Source organism: Narcine bancroftii, chromosome 4, assembly GCF_036971445.1.
Source record: "Narcine bancroftii isolate sNarBan1 chromosome 4, sNarBan1.hap1, whole genome shotgun sequence".
NCBI classification, from domain to species: Eukaryota; Metazoa; Chordata; class Chondrichthyes; order Torpediniformes; family Narcinidae; genus Narcine; species Narcine bancroftii.
The window spans coordinates 37073976-37097260 of NC_091472.1; the positions used below are offsets into that span (position 1 = coordinate 37073976).

At 41.0% G+C, this 23285-nt stretch overlaps 1 protein-coding gene across 3 annotated transcripts in view; it reads right to left on the bottom strand.

Annotated features, from left to right (window-relative positions):
* Positions 1-23285, bottom strand: part of prepl (prolyl endopeptidase like) — a 102252-nt gene that overhangs the window by 20839 nt on the left and 58128 nt on the right. Inside the window, exons 13-15 of one of the 3 annotated variants that reach the window (XR_011355628.1) lie at positions 22564-22646; positions 18875-19924; positions 15759-16542 (exon numbers count right to left, since the gene is read on the bottom strand). Coding sequence is in view for 1 of the 3 variants with exons in the window: in XM_069931085.1 (XP_069787186.1) it covers positions 19859-19924; positions 22564-22646 (149 nt within the window). In the remaining 2 variants the exon portion in view is untranslated. Of the gene's footprint in view, positions 1-15758; positions 19925-22563; positions 22647-23285 lie in introns of those variants that run through there. The other 2 variants (XR_011355629.1, XM_069931085.1) reach the window with 2 other exon arrangements.

Sequence of the window (23285 nt, forward strand, 5' to 3'; positions counted from 1 at the left end):
CATGTGCCTGACTTAAAAGATATTAAATGCCCCTAATATCTCAGCCTCACCACCATCCCTGGCAAGGCATTCCAGGCACCCACAACCGTCTGCATAAAAATACTTACCCCGATATCTCCCCTAAAATCCCCACCCTTTACTTTGTACACATGACCTCTGGTGTTTGCTATTCCTGCCCTGGGAAACAGGTGTTGGCTATCCCCCTATCTATGCCTCTTATAATCTTGTTGACCTGTGTTAAATTTTTTTCTCATCCTTCTGTGCACCAAAGAGAAGAGTTCCAGGTCTGCTAACCTTGCCTCATAAGACTTATTTTCCAACCTGGGCAACATCCTGGTAAATCTCCTCTGCACCTTCTCCATAACTTCCACATCCTTCCTATAATGAAGTGACCAGAACTGAACATAATGCTTTAAGTGTAGTCTTCCCAGAGATTTGTTGAGTTGCAACATGACCTCCTTGAACATAATCCCCCTATTAATGAAGCCCAGCGTCCCACAGGCCTTTTTAATGATCTTATCAACCTGTGCGAAGACCTTGAGGGATGCACATATTTGGATCCCAATTTACCTCTGTTCATCCATACTCTTGTAGCTAACCATTAATCCTGTACTCAGCCTTCTGCTTTGTCCTTCCAAAATGCATCACCTAACACTTAGCTGGATTGAATTCCATCTGCCACTTCTCTGCCCAACTCTGTAACCTGTCTCTTGTAACCTTCAACAACCTTCAGCTCCATCTACAACTCTTCCAACCTTTGAATCATCTACAAACTTACTGACCCATCCTTGCGCCTCTTCATCAGAGTCATTTATAAAAATCACAAAGAACAGGGGTCTCTGAACAGATCCTTGAGGCACTCCATTAGTCACTGACCTCGAGGAAGAATACTTGCCTTCCATTACTCCTCTCTGCTTTCTACCTGCAGCCAATTTTTTTTATCAATGCAGCTAAGGTTCCATGATCCCATGCCTCATGACTTTCTGAATGAGTCTCTCATGGGGGTGCTTCATAGCTGTTGCCTTTATGTATTTTGTTAACTTTTTCGAACTGTGGGCCATTGTTATTGTGCACCAGAGTGCTCTAGATTTTGGCAAAAGTATTGTACTTATTTCTTAAATTATATGTTATTTTCTCCATGGGCACGCAGTTGTGGATCTCCATGATTCATCGAGTGATGAGCAGGGGGGAGTCGGACTTACAGGTGATCGCAATGCATTTTTTTGCTTCTGACAGGACAATATACAAATTTAATTTGGAATTTAGTTAATGTTCTGCCCACGTCCTCTAGGTTTCCAAAGAACAGATCCAGATCCAGCAGGAAATCTGTTCCAATAATTCTAGTTAATATATTAAATAATTCCATCCAAAAGGGTCTCACGTTCATGTAGGTCCATATGGAGTGTATAAATGAACCAATTTCTAACCCACACCTGAAGCACATTTCTGATATCTCTGATTTTCCTTTATGTAATTTTTATGGTGTGAGATATAATTGGAGTAAGAAATTATATTGTACTAATCTTAGTCTGGCATTGATCACTGATGTTACACTTTTCCTACATAGATCTGACCAACACACATCATTGATCATTATTCCCAAGTCTGACTCCCACTTCTCCCTTGATCTTTGCAGTCCCAGCTTTGGGCTCTCACTTTGAAGTAAAAAGTACATTCTGGATAGCCCTTTCACCTTGTTCCATTCAGGTGGGGTCATGGAGAAAATAACATATAATTGAAGAAATAAATATGATACTTTTGCCAAAATATGGCAACCTTATCTGGAGCACTTTGGTGCACAGGAAGGATCTTAATTGTAAAAAGTAGTGAAAGGTTCCATTGGCAAATCATATTTATCCTTCAATTGTTTGAAGGTCATGAACTGTTTATTCTCATAGCAGTCCTCAATAGTTTGGATCCCCTTTCAGTGCCAAATATCCAAAATTTTGTTACCTAAATTGTCAGGAATCCTTCTTTAACATATCTGACAAATTCAGCCCATCTATCTTGCAGTCAGGAGGTGCCAGTCAATATTAGGTAAGTTCAAATCACCCATAACCAGAACCCTGTGTTTCCTGCACCATTCCAAAAATCTGCCTGCTTATCTGCTCTTCGGGGTCCCAAGGGCTATTTGGTGGCCTATAGATTACTCCTAGTACAGTGATTGCTCCCTTCCTATTTCTGACTTCCACCCACACTATCTCAGTAGACACCCCCCTCTGCAGCCACCTCCCTTTCTTTTGCTGTGATACTATCCATGACCAGTAATGCTACTCCCCACTCACCTCTCTTACCTCCCACCCTATTCCTTTTAAAACACCTAAACCTGCATCAACCAATCCTGCCCTTCCTCCAGCCAAGTCTTTGTTACGACCCCATCATCAAGAGATTTTTGTCATATTTCTGATTTATGCATCACTAGATAGAAAGGTTTTGGGGAGTCATTCACCATTGTGTATCCATTTGCTCAAATCATTTTCCTTCTGATTATAAATTACATCCTGAACAAGCAAATGTTTGCTCTGGGCCTTTTATTAATGCTTCCAAACATCTAAATATATTGGCAATTGTTTTTAAACACTCTAGCCAACTTTAATGAGTATACCCATTATTGGCTATTCCAGAAAAGGCAGGGCCTTTGAATTTTCTTACTGAGAACTACGTATTTGATTCAATCTCTTTAACTTACTCAGTTATGATAATGGATAGAGTAAATTTTAATTTTAAAATTGATCACTTTTTTTAATGATGTTAGAATTCACAATGAAAAGCAGCTTCCCTTGAATAAAAGAACATGCAAAATAGGTTGCCCTTCAGAAATGTTACTGTTAGTGTGTTGCCTATTTTCCATTGTGGGGTGAAACACAAATGTCTGCAAATGCTGCAAGTGTAGTAAAAGCACAGAAATGGTGGAGGAACTCAGCAGGTCTCACAGCATCCATAGGAGGTAAAGATATAGTAAAACCCCAGTACCCTGGAATTCAACCTCAAGCAATGAGCAAAAAAGATGAGGAAATTAAATTGTAAAAATTAAAATAAATAATAGATAAAAATATGCAAGTTTAAAATTGTAAAAGTAAATGTTCTCTGAAGTTACACAAAAACTTTTGGTGAAGATTGTAGCAAATATTCAGCCAGAGTAGTCCCTTGGTCATGCTTTGCTCTTAGCAGCTGTTTGAATAAAGTTGTGTGAAACAGCAATGGCATCACCCAGGATGAAGAGCTGGTTGATGCCGCTTGCCGTTGGGGTGATTCTCTTAAAGTGTCTCTTTATCCCTGCTTAGTCAGTGTCTTTATCTTTATTAGTATACTAGCAGGATACCCACAGTTGCCAGGGAAATAAAATACTCAGTTGTTGACAACATGCCTGCTCCTTGCATGTCTGGAGGCCTGAGCATTAAGATGGGTGTATTGTTGCTGTTCTTTTTCCTGCTGCCTGCTCCTTGCATGTCTGGAAGCATCAGCAGTGAGGCGAGACTGATGTTCCTCTGCTGTCTCATGCCTTCTCCTTTGTCCAACTCTACGGGCTTCTGCCAATGTTGCTTCACTTCTTTGGGCCCATGTTGGACTGGGCTTGGCCACATTCTGAATGTACATTGATGCCCAGCACTGTAACTAATTGAGGTGTCCCTGGTGCAAGTTCAAACTTTTTTTTGGACTTCATATGACCTTAAAGGTTAAATTCAATGTGATCATGACATTCAGCATCCAATGTTACCTCTACTGAACTTCCTTGAATATTTCTAGAGTGTTGCAGATTGATTTGCATGGAGATAAGACAAACAGACATCCATGCAAAAATATATATTAGATTATTAAGCATATTAGCAAGGCTTTGTCGGTAAACTTGGGGAAAGAGATTTAATATTTAATAATATTATTGATCATCTTTCGGGCGGTTCTGTGAAAGGGGTGGAACCTGCAGTTACAGCGATGGTTAAATATTTTCAAAGAATGCGACTGAAATAAAGTAAAATGCTTTAAAGCTTATAGATTAATGCAAGTGAAGTTTGTTCAGTGTAAGTATTGTATTTTTGTCTTTTAAAAAACTGTTTATTCTTAATACACTTATCCAGCATCTACCAATAAGTGCTGGATACCAGGAGTTTTACTGTATATAACTGACAGTGAAGACTGATGCAAAATACCGATTTAGTTTTTCTGCCATCTCTTTGTATTCCATTATTATTTCTCCAGCATTATTTTCTAGTGGTCCTATATCTACTCTCACCTCTCTTTCACTCTTCAAATACTTGAAGCTTTCTGTATCATCTTTAGATATTATTTGCCAGCCTACATTCATATTTCATCTTTTCCTTCTGCAAGTTTTTAAAAACTAACCAATCCTCTAACTTCCCACAAATTTCTGCTTTTACATTGGCTGAGCTGCTTAATGAAGTGATCTCCCAATCTGTGCCTAGTCTCTCTGAAGAACAGGAGTCCACAATGGGAGCACCAGATGCAGTAAGTGATCCCTGCAGGTTCACAAGTGTTACTTCACTTGGAAGGACTGTTTTGGGCTCCAAATGGTGGTGAGGGAGGAGGTGTGGGCACAAACGTAGCACTTCATGTGGTCACAGTGGTAGATGCCAAGGGAGCAATTGGTGGGAAGGGAGGAATGGATGAGGGAGTCACAGAGAGAGCCTTCCCTGCGGAAGGTGGAGAGAAGGTCTGGTGGTAAGATCACGTAGTATGTGGTAGAAATGGCAGAGGATGTGGAGGCTAGTGGGGTTGTAGGTGAGGACAAGAGGAATGTACAACAATGTCGTTGTGCTGGAGGCAGAGGGGGCCAGGGCAGGTGTGCAGGTACTGGAGGATGTCTGGTGAGGGCCAAGTTGATGGTAGTGGAGAGGAAGCCTCATTCTTCTGAAAATTGAATGATCTAGCATGCAAAACCTTGTCCTGGGAGCAGATAGACTTTTGAGAAAGGAACGGAATCTTACAGGAGACGGAGTGAAGAGGTGTAGTCGAGGTAGTTGTGGGAGTTGGTAGATTTTTTGAAAACATTTTGACAGTTTGGCTTCCAAGATAGAGACAGATAAATTATGAAAAGGCAGAATGTTGCTAGAGATGAAACGTGAATTTGAGGTTGGGGTGGGAATTGGGAGCAAAATGGATAAAGTCGACTAACTCATTATAGGTGCATGAGGTAGCAACAAAATAGTCCCAATTAAGTGGAGGAAGAGTTGAGTAGGCTTGCAGCATGGACTGCTTCACATAGCCAATGAAAAAGCAGGCATAGCTGGGGCCCATGTGGGTGCCCATGACTCCTTTTGATTTTGAGAAAGTGCGTTAACTCAAAGGAGAAGTTATTGAGGGTGAGGATAAATTCTGCCAACTGGAGGAGGGTGGTTGTGAAGGGATACTGGTTAGGTCTATCGTCAAGGAAGAAACTAAAAGCTTTGAGGTCTTTGTTATGGGGATAGAGGTGTATAGTGATTGATGTCCATGGTGAAGATGAGGCAGTCGAGATCAAGGAACTGAAAACTGTTGAAGTGATGGAGAGTGTATGATGTATCGAAGATGTTAGTGGGGAGGGACTGGAGCATGGGATACAAAATAGAGTCTAGGTAAACTTAGTGCTACTAAGTTTTCTGGTTTCCCTTGTTGCCAGGTATGCGGCCAGCTTGTTATTTGATGCTATTTGGTACAAAGTCACATATAACTCATGTCCCTATTTACATCAATGGAATTGTGGTGGAACATGTATCAAGCTTTAAATTCCATGGTGTAACATTTCCGATAATCTCACCTGGTTCCTGAACTCCTTCATCAGCACCTTTATTTTCTGTGGAACATGAAGAAAGTACACCTCTGCTGTACCATTAAGAACATACTTAGCTGTGGCATCTCATTGTGGTGTGGCAATAGTCATGTATTAGGCTGTAAAGCACTTCAGCGGGTGTGAAAACTGCCCCGCAGATTATTGGCATTCAATTGCCTACCACTGATAACAGGTATCAGTAATGCTGTCTGGACAGAGCAAAGAGCATCAAGGATGCATCACCTGATCTATGGACTTTTTACTCTTCTCCCATTTGGTAGGCGCTACAGGAGCTTTTGCACTCGAACCAATAGGCTCAAGAAGAGCTTTTTTCCTGAGGCTGTGACCCTGCTGAACCTTAAATCACAGCACCGAGTGGTACTGCACTCACATTGTACTGTCAGTACTTTTATAATTGTTTGCTTGCTGAATGCGCATGTTTTTATTTGCACATAGTTATTTGTATATAGCACTTCTGGTTGGATGCTAATTTGTATTTAATTGGCTTTGTATTTTACTTGGCGCAATGACAATAAAGTTGAATCTAATCTAATATGAGTTGCTGTTTTTAGTCAACGGCGTAGTTGCTATCCATAAACTGCAGAATGTAAAAGGAATATTTACTATTACAATTTAGATGTATGATGATTATCTCTGTACTGTGAACCATGTTTTACCTACACTGTTATCCTTCTGCTCTTTGATGTGAAGTGGTTTGATTTGTACATGGTGTAGTGGCTCACCGGAGGTTTAATCGAACTGGCTCAGGAGGCTGACGTCATAATATCACAATGCCATTAAATCATTTGGAACATGTGGGGTTTTAAAAAGCTGCGTATGACTGTTTGACTAAACAACTTTTACTAAATTTTGACTCGACTACGTCTGATCATTTTCTCGTTCTTCATTTTGCACTGCAACCCAGTTGCTACATTGGTGACCCCGATGGGCCCAAATGGATTTTGGACCCAACACGGTCAATGCAGCAGTTTCGCTCAAACTGCCTGTCTTTTGGAACATTCAATCTGAAGTTCGGTTCGAGCAGGCTGAGGTGCAGTTCTTCATTCACAAGACAGAAATGGATGCTCTAAGTACTATCATGTGGTAAGCTCCCTCGATCAGGACACTGCCCGTCGAGTAGTGGATTTCCTTCAGGACTCACCAACTCTCGGCAAGTACAAAGCCCTTAAAAGCCTCCTTCTCCGGATTTATGGTCTCTAACTACACAAGCAAGCTGCACGTCTCCTCCATATCGATGGCCTGGGGGACCGCGTCCCTTTGAAGCTAATGAACGATATGTTGGCATTGGCAGATGGCCTCAGACCTTGCTTGCCCTTCAAACAGTTGTTGTTAGAGCGTATGCCTGAAGACATCTACCTCATGTTGGCTGATGAGGATTTTGATAACCTTTGAACAGTGGCTGCCCGTGCAGACATTCAGTGACGTGTGAAACAGCAAGGCCACAGAAATTAGTTCTTTGTCACACCCAAAGGCCCAGGTTCCATGAATACTAGCGATGAGGGTGCACATTTCCCCAGACTAGCATGACTCCATTACAATGGCTATGGTGGCCGGCCACCGTAACAGACTACTCTTGGTCTGGGATGAACTCTCCCAGTGCAAATTTCTAGTCAACATGGGTGTGGAGGTTAGTGTCCTTCCTCCTTCAGGTTTTGACACACGTACCAGGAGCATGGGTCCGGCACTCACTGTGGTGAATAATGGTTCAATTTGTACGTTATTGCCGACAATAAGTTGACATGAAAGTTTATTCTTGCTGCTGTGTCCCAGCCGTTGCTGGATGCCGACTTCCTCAGAGCTCACTCAATGATGGTGGAATTAAAAGGATGGCGGTTGGTGAACACCACAACATTCCAGACTTTCCACCTTGGAAAAGCTAAATTACCCGCCCCGCACCAATGCACTGTGGAGTACTCGAACAACGAATCCGCCAAACTTCTTGCGGATTCTCTGAACATTGTCACTCCCCAGTTCTCCACTTCCACACCCAAACATGGCGTTGCACACCACATCCTCACCCAAGAATTTCCTCTATAAGCCCGAGCCTGACACCTACTGCCTGATAAGTTGCAGCTTGCAAAACAAGAGTTCCACAAAATGGAGAAACTTGGAATCATACACAGATCTGATAGCCCATGGGCTTCCCCACTACATATGGTGACCAGAGCCACAGGAAGCTGGAGACCTTGTGGGGATTACAGGTGTCTCAATGATGCTACCATTGCATGAATGCTACCCTGTGCCCCATATAAAGGACTTTACAGTAAATCTTCATGGGGCAAAGATATTTTCTAAAATTGACTTGGTACGTGGGTACCACCAAATACCTGTAAACCCGGATGTGCCCAAGACTGCCATCAAAAAACATCATCAATCTTTGAGAATTTTGGGCTCAAAAATGCTGCACAAACATTCCAGAGACTGATGGATGCAAATGGGTGTGGCATGGACTTCCTTCTCATATACTTGAATGACGCGCTCATCACCAGCCACTCCCAGAAAAAGCACCTGCAACATCTGCATTTATTCTGCTGCTGCCTACAGGAGTTCGGGCTCACTGAACCCTGCCAAGTGCAAATTCATACATTCCTCTTTTGAGTTCTTGGGACATCAGATCAGCAGCTAGGGTGTCATTCCATTGCCTAGCAAGGTGGAAGCCATTTTCAAATTAGCAAATCCTGATACCATCAAAGGAGTCCAGGAATTTGTGGGGATGGTCAATTTCTATCATCGCTTTCTATGCTTTGCAGCTCATATTATGAAACCCCTCTTCAACCTCATGTCCAGTGATGCCAAAGAACTTGAGTGGCCAGAGGAGATGATGGTAGCATTCCAGCAGACCAAAGGCGCCCCAGCAAAAGCAAAATTGCTGGTACATTCACAAATGGATGCACCAACTGCCTTGATGATAGGCACGCCTGACGCAGCAGTAGGCAGGGTCTTGTAACAGTACACCAATGAACAACGGAAGCCTCTAGCGGTTTTTAGTAGGCACCTCCATCATCCAGAAACTAATTACACCACATTTGATAGGGAACTGGTGGCGCTGTACCTAGTGGTCAGACACTTATGCTATTTTTTGGAAGGCTGGGACTTCACAGTTTTTACTGACCACAAACCACTAATGCTTGCCTTCGCAAAGGCATCAGATCCCTGGTCAGCCCACCAGCAACACCACCTGTCTTACATATCCGAGTTTTTCAACCAGCATTAAACATATCTCCAGGAAGAGTAATGTGGTGGTTGATGCCCTGTCCTGCTCCTCTGTTCAAGCAGAACATGCCCTCTCTCTCTGAGTGTAGACTACATGGTACTTGCCAAGTCAAAACAACAAATTCTCGGCTTATAGAACTGCTGTCACGAGCCTGCAACTTGAGGATCGAACCTTTGGGCTGCAAGGTACCACTCTCCTGTGAGATAGGTCAGCCTCGCCCTATTGTTCCTGCTGTGTGGAGATGTTGCATTTTCAATGCCATTCATGGACTGTCCCACCCCTGATGGTCCGCCTGATAGCCTACAAGTTTGTATGGCATGGACTCAAAAAGTAGGTCATGTACTGGGCAAAGATGTGCACGGATTGCCAATCTGCAAAAGTGCAAAGGCATGGGAAGGCTCTGCTTCAGTTTTTCCAGCCGTCACAGTGCAGATTCGACCACAGGCATGTCGACATCGTCGGCCCACTTCTGGTGTCACGAGGGTCTAGGTACTTGTTAACGGTCCTCGACAGATTCACTAGGTGGCCAGAGGTGGATCCTAGGATGGACTCATGCACCAAAGCTTTTACTTCTTCCTGGGTATCTCAGTTCAGCCTACCCACACATCACCTCCAAAGGAAGCTCACAGTTTACCTCCGCAATCTGGGACAATTTGTCGTGACTGCTGGGAATGCAGGTCCAACACACCTGCAGTCAAATGACCTAGTGAAGTGGTTCCATAGTGTGAGAATGATCCCCAAGAGCTGTTTCGGTAAAATGTAATCATCAGTGTTAACAATGGCTGTATAGAGACAAGATGTTAAAGAAGAAAAGTGGGGGGCAGGCCAAATTGATATATTAAAAATACTGCGAAAGAACAGGAACACGTGACAAAGCATCATAGCAAATAAGGATAAGAATAAATAAGAGTTAGGGTCGCAAAAATCATGGGAATGGGAGAAGTAAACAAGGGCGGCCTTTAAGATGAGGAGAGAAACAGCTTTTGATAGGTTAAACTAACATATCAATTCCTCAGTTAACTAACCAATTAAATTAACAAAGTGGTTATTAACACAAAGAAATGTATAAAAAAAATTTGTTGAGTATCAGAGTGTGTGTGTCTTCTCTGAAGGACTACCGGTCTTGCAAGAACGTTAAATAAAAGGTTATATTGCTTCGCTTATTGACTCTACAAAATTATTTACTCAGTGAGCTGTGTTTCTCACAATTGGGATATGAAACCCGTTCTGATGGCTCACCTCCAGGGTAGTGATTGGGAATAAGAATAGAGGATCTTAACTCCTCATCGGCAGAGCTGGTTTATGGAGGTCCATTCATTGTACCTGCAGAACCACGCGGACAGGAGGTGCATCGACTGAAGTCTTAGGCAGACTGCGGGAACGGCTTGGAAAATTACCCCCGGTTCCCACATCAAGGCATGGAACAATGACACCTTTCATTCCAAAGGAACTCCAGGACTTTGAGTTTGTGTTTGAACATAGGGGTGCACATGGGCCACCCTTACAGAGATCGTATGAGGGCCCCTTCAGAGTGCTAAGAAACAATTGCACAACTTGTGTACTGGACATCCGGGGGCATCCAGAGAAATTTACCATTGACCAATTTAAAGCTCGCTCATCTCGACCTTGATCGGCCCTTGCCACAATCCCCAATGTGAAGGCATGGACAACTGTCCAAGAGCGGTGGACAGTAATGGCACCAGAGGTTTAGCCTCCTATTGCCAGTTCTTAGTGGGGGGGTGGGGGGGGAGCTCACCAGAGGCTCAATCAAACTGGCTCGAGAGGTTCCATATGACGTCACAATGCGACATTTGGAAAATGTGTTGTTCTAAAAAGCTGCAGGTAATTGTTTGAACTTTTACTGAACTTCGACTCAACGATGTCTGATTATTTTCTTGTTCTTCATTTCACACTGCGAAACAGTTGCTACAATGGGAGTATTTTTTTTTTGCTTCCATAAAACTAGATGGTTGTCCAATTTACTGGAGCTGCTATGAATTAAATACATGGGTTCAACTTTAATTTTAAATGAACATAGGAATACAACATAATAAAAAGATCAAATTTAATTTGCAGATGATACAAAGGTTAGATGTGTTGTGGATACTGAAGTTTGTCGTAGGTTACAACAGGATATAGATGTGATGCAGATTTGGGCAGAAAAGGCGCAGATGGTGTTCAATCTGTACAAGTATAAAGTAATGCACTTTGGAAGGTTGAATTTTCAGGTGGAGTATGTATCAAGATTCTTAACTGTGGAGCTACATAGAGATCTTGGGGTCTAGGCCCATAGATCCTTCAAGGTTGCCATGCCAGTTGATAGGGTGGTTAAGGAGGTGTATATGATGTGCTGGGGGATTGCATTCAAGAGCCAGAAGGTAATGTTAAAACTCTGGTTAGACCACACTTTAAATGGCATTCAGTTCTGATTGCCTCATTACTAAAGAGGATGTAGATGCTTAAGAGATGGTGCAGAATTTATCAGGATGTTGCATAGATTGGAGAATATCTCATATGATGCAAGGTTGACAGAGCTCGGGGTTTCCTCTTTGTAGTGATGAAGGCTGAGTGGTGACTTAATGGATTGAGGGAGGGGCTGAAATAGGATACACAACCCACACCTTTTTTTAGGGGTGACAATAGCAAATACCAGAGGACATCTGTTTAAGGGAGAATTAACAAAACCAAGAGTGGTGAGTGCCTAGAATGTATTGCTGGGGTTGGTGGGGGAGGCTGGTATAATAGGCATCTTCAAAAGACTCTTAGTCTCTTGTTAGGGTGGGCTGATGATGCCATAAGCTCTTAAGTATCTTAGACTGATGTGATTAAAAACAATAAAGGGTTATGGGTGTGATGTAGGGGAGGATTGGCTCAAACAATGTGCGCTGAAGAGTTTGTACTGTGCTGTAATGTTCCATGTTCTATACAGTATAATTTGATTTGCCTTCTACCTTCCTGTGCATTGCATAGTTTGATATTTGCTTCAAATATGGTGGATACTGGCACCTATGGTCCATGCAAGCTTCCTTCGTTACCTAGTCAATTAATGTTGCCTCTAATACTCTCCCTCCTGTTCTTTAAATGTTTTGCTTAAAATGTTCCTTATACATTTTGCCAGAGTCCATCTGCCAAGGCAGTAAATTTAACATTTAATATTTTTTGCTATTCTACAGATTCAAGTTCCTTCAGAATTCCGTACTTGATTTCTTCGTGAAGATTTTACATATCTGGCCTATCATTTTGGTTGTTCCCACAAAGGGAAGCATCTGCAACACCTATCAAAATCTTTTAATGATTTTTAAAGACGTGTATTAGGGCATTTCCTTACTGCTCTCATATTATTTTGTGACAAACAAACAAACTTAAAACTTAATTCTTTAAAATATTTTTTCGAAATGTTCTTACAAAAATACAAAACATTTGTAAATTCAAAATATCATGTGTTGAAACTTACCCATAATAGTCTGCAATTTTTCTATATATGGTAGACAATTGAGGAGTGCAGTAGAACAAAGGGATTTAGGAATTCTGGTACATAATTCCCTGACAGATGAGTCACATTTAGATAAGGTGGTGAAGAAAGCATTTGGAATGTTGGCCTTCATAAATCAGAGTATTGAATACAGGAGTTGGGATGTCATGTTGAAGTTGTATAAGGTATTGGTGAGGCTAAATTTGGAATATTGTATGCAGTTTTGGTCGCTGAATTATAGGAAGGATATATAAACAGAGAGTGCAGAGGAGATTTACAAGAATGTTGCCTGGGTTTATGGGGTTGAGTTATAGGGAAAGGTTGAGCAGGCTGGGACCTTATTCCCTGGAGTGTAGAAGATTGAGGGGTGATTTGATAGAGGTACTTAAAATTATGAGGGGGACAGATAGAGGGAATGTGGACAGGCTTTTCCCATGAGGAGTGGACATGGATTGAGATTGAAGAGGGAAAAGTTTAGGGGAAGCATAAGGGGGAATTTATTCAATCAGAGGGTGGTGGGAGTGTGGAATGAGCTTCCGGCCAAAGTGGTAGATGCGGGTTCGATTTTAATATTTAAGGAAAATTTGGATAGGTATATGGATGAGAGAGGTATGGAGAGTTATGGGCTGGGTGCAGGTCAATGGGACTAGGTGGGAGAGGTATTTAGAATGGACTAGAAGGGCTGAACTAGCCTGTTTCTGTGCTGTAATTGCTATATGGTCATATAATGTCTTTGTAATTTGATGCAATTATGCTGGAAATTTTTTGAATATTTTATTTTAGTTTTCACAGACTTACAAAGTCCAATAAAAAAAAGCCATCCATACATATTCATACCCAAAATCTGTATTTGTCCCCCGCCTCAGTGAATATATTCCAATCACCGTGGGGAACATGACCCCTATTTAAACCAGTAATGTAAAAAGAAATAACAGTGTCAACGCCATTAAAAAGAAAAGAACTCAAAAGGACCTGAAAAGGGTAGGCGCATCGTCCGCACCAAGTCCCATTTCCGTAATCATACCTCTGGCCTTACTGGGATAATTTAACCATATCCCTATTTATAAGGTGTGGTGGGGGAAAGGGAAAGAAATCAATCTATCTGAGTAAGGTTGCTGTACTCTACCGAATGTGTCATGTTTCCTCCGTAGGTTATATGTAATTTTCTCCAAGGGAAATCAACTCTGTATTTCCATATTCCGTGTAGTATTTAGCTGGGGGGGGGGGTTGGACTTCCTCGAAACCGTGATACACTTCCTGGCTACCGCCAAAGCGACCTTCACAAACAAAATTTGGAATTTAGTCAGTCTAAACTACACTTCTCCAATATCCCCTAAGAGGAACAGCTCCGGTCCTGTGGCAAATTACTGACTGAGGCTGATCTGACTGAAAGAATCTTGCTTTCAATTTCAATAAGATTCCACCTGCATTGAATTCGCCCATCGTTATTGAATGAAGATCTACTGGGACCAATGCCTGAAGAGGGCACACAAAATCAGTGAACCGGTGCGGACTTGAAAGGCCAACATGGCCTGTTTCCGCTCAGTAAATGGTTATATGGTGAAATCCAGTGTTGTAATTTTTTTTTTAGTGTCTCCTAGGTCTTCCCAAATGTCTCCTAGGTCTTCCCAAAAAGATCTCCTCTTTGAATACAGCCGGGTAGAGTGGACTTTGATTTATGTCGTTTCTGAGGTGTAAGGTACAACTGGTGCAGAAAATTATACTGCACTATCCCGTATCTGGCATTGATGACCACCATCACACTGTCCAGACACAGGTCCTGCCACCATTCTTCATTAATCATTGTACCCAAGTCCGACTCCCATTTCTCCCTCGACCTTTGTAGGCCCGGTTTCGGGCCCTCACTTTGGAATATACTATATCTTAGAAATAAATTTACACATATTCCCCTTTTAAATTAGAATCTCCATATTGCTACATCCAGACAGGGTTATTGGTGGTCCCAATGTTTCCCTCAGATAGCAGAAGAATGTTCTGTTGGATAAATCTTCCTTGTTTCTCATTTCCTTAAATGACATAAGCTTCCCCCTTTTGTAACAATCCTTGATACACCTGATCCCACACTGGCACTAGGTGTCCAGGATCATATTATCCAGCATCAATGGCATTAAATTATTCTGAGTCAGCGGTACTTTGGGGGGATATCCCCACCTTTCATCCAATACCTTGTTTTATCCTTTCCACGTACATGTTTTAGGATGGGGGTTATCAGTTTTCTTTGAGAGTTTTACATCCATTTATAAATAAAATCTTTGGCTATTGCTTCACCTAACATGCTGGAAATTAATTAACATTTCCTATCTGGTGACATTTGGTAATTTGGATTAAAAAGCATTATTTGTTTAGTCTAGATTGTTAAATAAAAACTGTGCGATTAAGAACAGGGAGGTGATATTGAGGCTTTATAAGGCACTGGTGAAATCCCATGGAGTATTGTAAGCAGTTTTGGGCTCCTCATTTAAGAAAAAAATGTGCTGATGTTGGAGAGGGTTCAGAAGGATGATTCTGGGAATGAAAAAGTTATCATGAGGAGCATTTGACAGCCTTTGGCCTGTATTTGTTGGCATTTAGGAGAATGGGGGGGGTGGTGGGGGGGAAATCTCATTGAACCGTTTCAAATATTGAAAGACATGGAGAGAGTAGATTTTCCCATGTTGGGAGAGTTGAGGATGAGAGGACATGACTTCAAGATTGAAGGACATCTATTTCGAAGAGGTGCGGTGGTATTTCTTCAGCCAGAGGGTGTTAAGTCTGTGGAATTTTTCCCACAGACAGTTGTGGAGGCCAGGCTATTGGGTTTATTGAAAGCAGAGATTGATCGGTTCTTGATTAGCCAGGGCTTCAAATGTTTTTTTTAAATGGGGAGAAGGCAAGCTGTGGGTCAGAGTGGGGAAATTGATCAGCTCAAGATTAAATGGCAGGGCAGACTCGATGGGCTAAAGAGCTCATTTCTGCTCCTATGTCTTATGGTCTACTAAGGATTCTGACAAAATCCAAATTTTTACCTGCTGCCACTTTGAACCCAATTCATTTTATATTTTCTTGCTTATATCTTAAAGCATGTTTTTAAAAATATTGTTGTGCAAAACCTGATCAAATTGATTTGTCCTCCTGAAGGAATCTATAAAAGAGCATGGTCTATAAAAATTCTATTTTAAATGCTAATGCTACTAGCCTTGAACCTTTGGACTGGGTGTATTATTAATGTGTAAGCAAGTTATCTTTCATCACACTGTTTTTTGACAAAGAATGTGCCAAGACAGAAGTAGAGAGATTAGCAATATTTAAAGAAGGCTGTTCAATTTGTTACAGTAATTTAAACATTTTTTCAGGAACAAAAATGAGAAAATATTATCTTGGCATGAAGAGAGATAAAAGGTTGCATATGGTAGTAAATAATTTTTGCAGTGCTATGATGTCTTCTGGGAAAGAGACGACCTTTTCAAGAGGGACCTGTTATACTTACACCAGAGCAAGACCATTATCTTGGCAAGCAGGTTTGGTAGTGTTTCAGAGGTGAGTTGGAACTAGATTGGCAGGGGTTGGGTGGGTAAAGGTGTTTCAGGAGGGACAGAGATGGGGGTAAAAGGATGTTGCATTGCATTATTGGTTAAGGAGGATGTTATGGCAAGAACCATAGGACTGTACAGTAGGCACTTTGGCCTTCAATGTTGTCCCAACCCATATATTCCTAAAAAAAGTACTAAACTCTCCCTACTCCGTAACCCTCTATTTTTCTGCCATCCATGGGGCTAAGAGTCTCTTAAATGCCCCTAATTTTTCAGCCTCCACCACCATCCCTAGCAAGGCATTCCAGGCACCCACAAGTCTGTGTAAAAAAAGAACACTTTGGTAACTTTCTGCGGGCTGCAGAACCCCCAATACATAAACCTTTAAAATACTCACCTTCCCAGCTGCTTTCCTTACAATAGCTGCATGTAGGTTTTTAAAAAAATGAGTGAACAGCCACTGAACACAGTTAACGATCTTCAAATCTCCCAGGTAATGGCTAGTTCAGAAACAGAACAGCTTGAAGGGACAGGCCACCACCTAGGATGAGGTCGGAAACATGGAGTGAGGGCCAGGATTCTAACAAGGCTGAAACACAGGGGATTGAGACCTCCCCTACTGTCCATACTACTGGCAAGTGTCACTGGAGAATAAAATTGATAACCTGAGGGCAAGGCTACTTTATCAGAGACAGGTGAGACAAATCTCAGTTATTTGCTGTACCGAGACCTGGCTAACAGATAACACACCTGATATCACTATCTGACCAGACAATTTCACTATCCATAGACTGGACTGGAACTCAAATTCTGGAAAAAGGAGAGGAGGTGGTGTGTATTTTTTCATTTATACTGGGTGGTGCTTGGACACTAGAGTTATGTTGACCTCTTGCTCTACTGCCTAGCATCATAACTTGATTAAAAGCAGACCCTTCTATCTACTCCGGGTGTTCTCATCTGTGATTCTCACCTGAGTTTACATCCCTCCTGATGCCGATTACAAACAGGCACTTGCGGAGCTGCATGAAATGGTCAGTAAACAAGAGACGACCCAGCCCAAAGCACTACAAATCTTAGTCAGTGACTTTAACCAGGCCTGTGCCAAGAAAACCCTGCCTATCCACCACCAGTGTACCAGAAGTGTCAGCACACTTGATCACTGCTACACTAAGGTAAGAAAGGCGTACCGTTCTTTCCCGAGATCACACTTTGGCAAGTCTGATCACCTGGTTGTGCTTCTCTGTCTTCATACAGTCAGAGCCTAAAAAGAGAGGCTCCAGAGGTCAGGACAGCTAGAAGGTGGTCACAGGAGACTGAAGAACAGTTACAGGACTTCCTTGAGTCAGCAGATATGATGGTGTTCAAGATCTCTGCTAAGAATTTGAACGAGTAACTAAGGCAGTCACATACTTTGTCAAAACAGCTGTGGATGAGTGCACCCCACCAAATCATTCATGGTTTACCCCACCCAGAAGCCCTGGATGAACAATGAAATCTGGAATCTGCTGAGAGCCAGATCACAGGCATTTAAGTCCAGAGATCCAGATCAGTACAGCAAGAGCAGGTATGACCTGTGGAGATGCCAGTAAAGACCAGATGGCTATTGAGGCTTCATGGTGAAGCTGACGAACAAGAAAGGCCTGATCACCTTGCTGGTACTAAAGCCCCCCTAAATAGTCAACAGGAATTAGAGGAACAAATATGTCGAGATTGCTGCCAGCTGTAGGTCTAAAAGGGTTGTCATACTAGGGGATTATAACTTTCAAAATATTGAATAGGAAAGTCAGTGTAAAAGTTTTAGATTGGGTGAAATTTGTTAAATGGGTTCAGGAAGGTTTCTTCCGGAAATATGTCGAAGGAGAGGGCAATGCTTGATCTAATCTTGGGAAAATGAGGACCAGTGACTATTGTTCTATTCAGTTTAAGATAGTTATGGAGAGAGATGGAACCACGAGATAAAATTCAGAATTGGGCCAAGGCTGACTTTGAAGGTACAAGACACAAATTAACTCAAATTAACTAGAACAGGTTGTTTGAAGGAAGGTGTTAGGAAAATGGGATGTTTTAAGTGTGTTGACAAGAGTCAGGGACGTGCATGTTCTGTTAGAGACAAGGGTTAGACATGCAAGCACTGGGAAGTCTGGATGACGAAGGAAATTCAGGCTCTGGTCAAGAGCAAAAAGGAGGCATGGGGCAGGTAGAAGCAGCTGGGATCAAATGTATCCCTGAATGAAGAGCAAGCTAAAAAAGAAAATATGCAGAGCACAAAGGGAGAGGAGGTAGCTCTGTCAGGTAACATGATCACAATAAAATTTACAAGTACATAATGGGAAAAAGGGCAACCAGAGAAATACAAGGGATCTTTCAGGAATCTATCTGGTCGACAGGAGATGGGGAAAGTCATAAATGAGAACTTCTCCTCTGTTTTTACGGTGGAGAAAGACATAAATACTGGGAACTTGAGGCAGTCAATGGTAGTGTCCCGAGAACAGTCAGTATTACAGATGAGGAGGTGCTGAGGTCCTGATGCTCAAGAAGGTAGACAAATCTCCTGTACTGGATCAGATATATCTAAGCTCTCTAAGGAAATTGCATGTTCCACAGCTGAGATTTTTCAATTGTCATTCTGGTGAGGTGCCAGAATATGGAACATTCCTACACAGTACAGGCCCTTCAGCCATGACGTTGTGCAGACCTACTGCTCTATAATCTTACACGCAAAAGTGCTGGAGACACTCAGCAGTTCATACAGCGTTTATCGGAAACAAAGAGATATAACTAATTTTACAGGCCCATCGTCAAGGTAAAGATAAAAGTTCCATTATTGTCACATAATATTACATTTTGAATGAAATTCTTTAACTTTTGTTTACCATAAGACAGACAGAGAGTCGCCAATTTGTCCGGCACCCCTCGCAGAAACCTACAGCATCTGGTGTTCCTGGGCGGTCTACCCTCCAAGTACTGACCAGTCCTGAGCCTGCTCATCTTCCCAGATCAGACTATCCCAGGCGTATTCAGGCTATTAAGTGCTGTATGAGCAGAAAGCAAGCAGGCACCTGAATAAAAAGGAAGGAGAAAAGGGGTAGGGGAGAGGAGCAGAGGATAACAAGCAAGAGGTGGATAAGGGAGGGAGGATAGAAGAGAAAAGAGCTGAGATGATGGGGGGGTAGCTCTGAACGAAGAGGGAAGGGGCTGGAGGGAGTGGAGAGCTGGGTAACGGAGTCAGAGAGGTAAATGAGGAGGCTAACAGAAATGTTAATGTCATGTGGTTGGAGAGTGCCCAGATAGAATATTAGATGTTGTTCCTCAATTTTTCAGGTGGCCTTGATTTGGCAGTGTATGCAGCTATGGACAGACATTTCAGTGTGGAATTGAAATAGTTGGCCACTTGGGAAATCCCAGCTACGCAGTGGAAAGAACAAAGGTAATCAATTAAATAATCACCCAGTTTCTCCAATGCAGAAAAGACCACAACGGGAGCACCATATGCAGTAGATGACCCCTGCAGATTCACAAGTGTTGCTTCACTTGGAAGGTTTGTTCTGGGTCCTGAATGGTGGTGAGGGAGGAGGTATGGATGCATTGTGTAGCACGTGAAAATTAATCAATAGTGTAAATATAATGAAAATTTGGTTTGAAACTAAAAGTAGCATTTAAAACATTTTTCAACTTAATCCTTTTTTTTGGCCAATATATAAACATATTTCAAAGTACTTCAAATTAAACAGTTGTTGATGTACCAAAACGTGATTCTGAGTATATCAACACTAAAGAAAATCCCTCAAAATTTCAATGAATAATGAATCGGTCACCAAACTTGTATTGTTTACTTCTCTGTGCAACAGAGAAGATATTCATTTGGAATTCAGCAATGACTCCACGTCCAGCTCCTTGTATAGAAATGCATAATGTCTGGCAACCTTAAAACAAAGTGAATAAAGTTTACTTTTAAACAAAGTCAACTAGAAAACAAATTTCATAAGTATAAACTATATTTTAACAGCATGTATATTCTAATTACAATAACAATTTTCCATGTGCACATTTTCCCTCTTCATTAGGTTATGCATGGATGTGTTCTATTATAATAGATAAATTGAATTTAAAAATGGTCTAAATGCAGGAACTGGGTGATATTTAAATGTCACATTTAATATATAAAAACTTATGTAATATAAGAAAACAATAATTATGCCAGATGCAACTCTAAAAAAAACAGATGTTTTGGGTTTGATCCTTGGTCTGTGTATAATTAGCTAATTTTTCTTTCAATTTGAAGCATTTTTGCCTGAATTTCCTATGTGGCTGGTTTTATTTTCTAGTGCCTTATTCTCAACTTCTACACACCAATAAACTTGCCCATCCAGATTCACTAAACCCCCTTTAGATAAATAATTGATCTTTTCCTTTAAGATCCTCAAGGAAAAAAAAATCTGTGACTTTACTTTCTGTTTATCCACAGCCAATTTTCTGTTCCTCCATTTTTTTCAATATTGCCGGAAGTGCGTTATAAAGCCACACTGAAGCTTCAGCTTTGGTTGAACAGTGCACCTTGTTAACCACAATTCACAACTAAAGAGATTAAAAGATGGAAATAAAGAGAGGAGAGACAGAGAATGAAATAAAATTGGTGAAATTAATATCAAATCTGATTGGGGGAAAAAAAAGTAGTTTTCTTTAGCTGGACAAATGGGACCAGGCGTGACTGATGTACGAGGATACGTACAATTAAATGGATGCTCTTCAAACATGTTTTTGCTCAAATTAAAAATTCAGAAAATACACAAACTGGGCTTTAAGTTCACTATGTCCATAGTGATTGTGACACCCACTTGTACCAGTTCCATTTACCTGAATGAAGTCCATAGTCTTCCATACCTTGGTGAGTTGTGTGTTTGTCTAATTGCTTAAATGTTGTGAGAGCATCAATTCATTAAGGTTCACAACAAGGGAAATACAGACACTTTTTCTGTATTTCCTTGCTGACCTTTTGTATGCTTTGTTCAAAAATTGAAATCACATTCTATGTTTCCAAAAAGAGTCTTATTCCATTCACCCTATCGAAATCAGTCATGATTTAGGTAGATTATTGTTCTGAAGGAAAACTCAATAAATGGCTTTCTCTCTTTAGAGTAGAAAATTAAAACAAGAATGTGATAACTGTTTTTCCAAATTATGAATTAAAAATAAAGTTATTACCTTTTCTCCTCTACTAGTTTGGCAAATCAATAATGAAGGGTTCTAGAAGAATGAAAGGTTGCTACGATTTATCCAGATGACTACCATTTCCTTGCTTTTGGCCCCTATCTCTCTATTCTTTTCCTTTCTGTGCACCTGCCCAACTATTTTTTTAAAATGCTTTCAGAATCAGAATTTATTGTCATGAACAAGTCATGAAATTTGATGTTTTGCATCAGCGTCACAGTGCAAACATTCATAGAAACCACTTATACAATAATAAATTAAAAAATAGTGTACGAAAAGTTGTGTAGTGTCTTTGGTTCATTGATTATTCAGGAATCTGATGGCAGTGGGGAAGAAGCTGTCCTTGTGCCGCTGAGTGCTCGACTTTAGGCTCCTTTACCTTTTTCCCGATGGTAGCAGAGTGAAGAGGGCAGGGCCTGGGTGGTGGGAGTCTTTGAAGATAGAGGCTGCTTTATTAAGGCTCTGCCTCTGTACCACCTCTGGCAGCTCATTCTGTACCTGTCACCCTCTGTGTGAAAAGCCTACCCCCCCAGATCATACCCTCTTGCCTTAAACTGGTGTCCTCCAATTTTAAGCTCCCGTACCCTTGGAAAGAGACTAGCTATCCATCTATACCCCTCTGAATTTTTATAAATTTCTACAAGGTCGTCACTATTTTCATTTGAAATTCAGAACCATATGAATAAGTATGTAAAAAGGATATGGAGAAGAGTATAGAACCAAGATTGTAGTAGTGACAGTTGAAGGAGGAGGTGAGTAGGGTTTGTGCAGAGGAGAACAAATTTTTTAGGGAATAGTGTTTTACATTTGTACACACAAGTGCATTTATCTAAAATCTCCTTGCAATAAATGAGATTTAACATTCTCTTTAGTTTTGGTTTAACCATACATGGAGTACTGTAGCCTGATACTTTGTGTCAGCTTTTTGAGAACCAGAATGTATCATAGTTAACTACTGCTGTCTAGAAGTTAAAATAAAAAAAAAATGGAGATATTAACCCTAACATGGAGGCAAATACAATTTGCTATGGTTCTGAGGCCTTCAGTGGATCAATCTCTCGCTTGGAATAAACCCTTTGTTCCACATTAAACAAACAAAAAAATTGATACCAGAAGATCAGTGAAATAATGCATGCAATACCCTTGATAAGTCAAAAATAATTTTCGGAGTAAATAAAATCCTTTCAATGCACCAATCTCTAAAGGCTAGAACAATTTTACTGAAGTAATTTTAATGATTAGGTGTCTAAAATTACTGTATTGTGCACCTTTTATAAGTGTGAATAGTCAAAATAAATCTTATTGATGTGAAAGATGAAACACTGTTGTAGAGAGAAAATAAATACAGACTTACTTCGTGCAATGATTGTTCCCAGTTGGTTGGGCCAAAGTGATCATCTCCAGGTTGGATATCCAAAATGACACTCACTGATTCACCTTTGTTTGATAACAAGTTGGAGAAATAAAGAACTTTCTGTAAACATTGATTTTATGTAGTATATTATCAAAATCATCGATTGTACTAAATTATTTCACTTCAGCTACTTGTATCAGTTGCATTATATTTATACTGTGAAATTACAGTAAAATACCCTGGTATCCGGCACCTACAGGAATTGGTAGATGCTGGATTAGTGCATTTTCTGGTTGCTTGAGATCACATCTTGTGTGATTAGCAAACTAATGGCAAGAGGTGCCAATTTTAAACCCATATTTTTTACTGATTTATTTTCTGCAATTATTTTTGCCGGTTATTTGAGGCTACCAGTTGCTTGAATTGTGGATAATGGGTTTTATTGTATTTGGTTAGTTAATTAGAATTCCTCTTATACACTAGCTAAGGTCAATTCTTAAAATAGCTCATGAACACAATGTGATTTTAAAAATGAGAAAAGAATGGTAGGAAGCTTGAAAGTGCACTTAACCTCAGAATAGATTAGATCAAACACTGTTTCTGGTTCTCCAAGTAAAAGCTACTTGGAACAAGACTGCTTGCTGCATAGGTTAGATGTGAAAGTCATTCTGTTACAGAAGGACGTTGAGTTGTGCAATGTACTGCTTCTTACCCAGACTGGT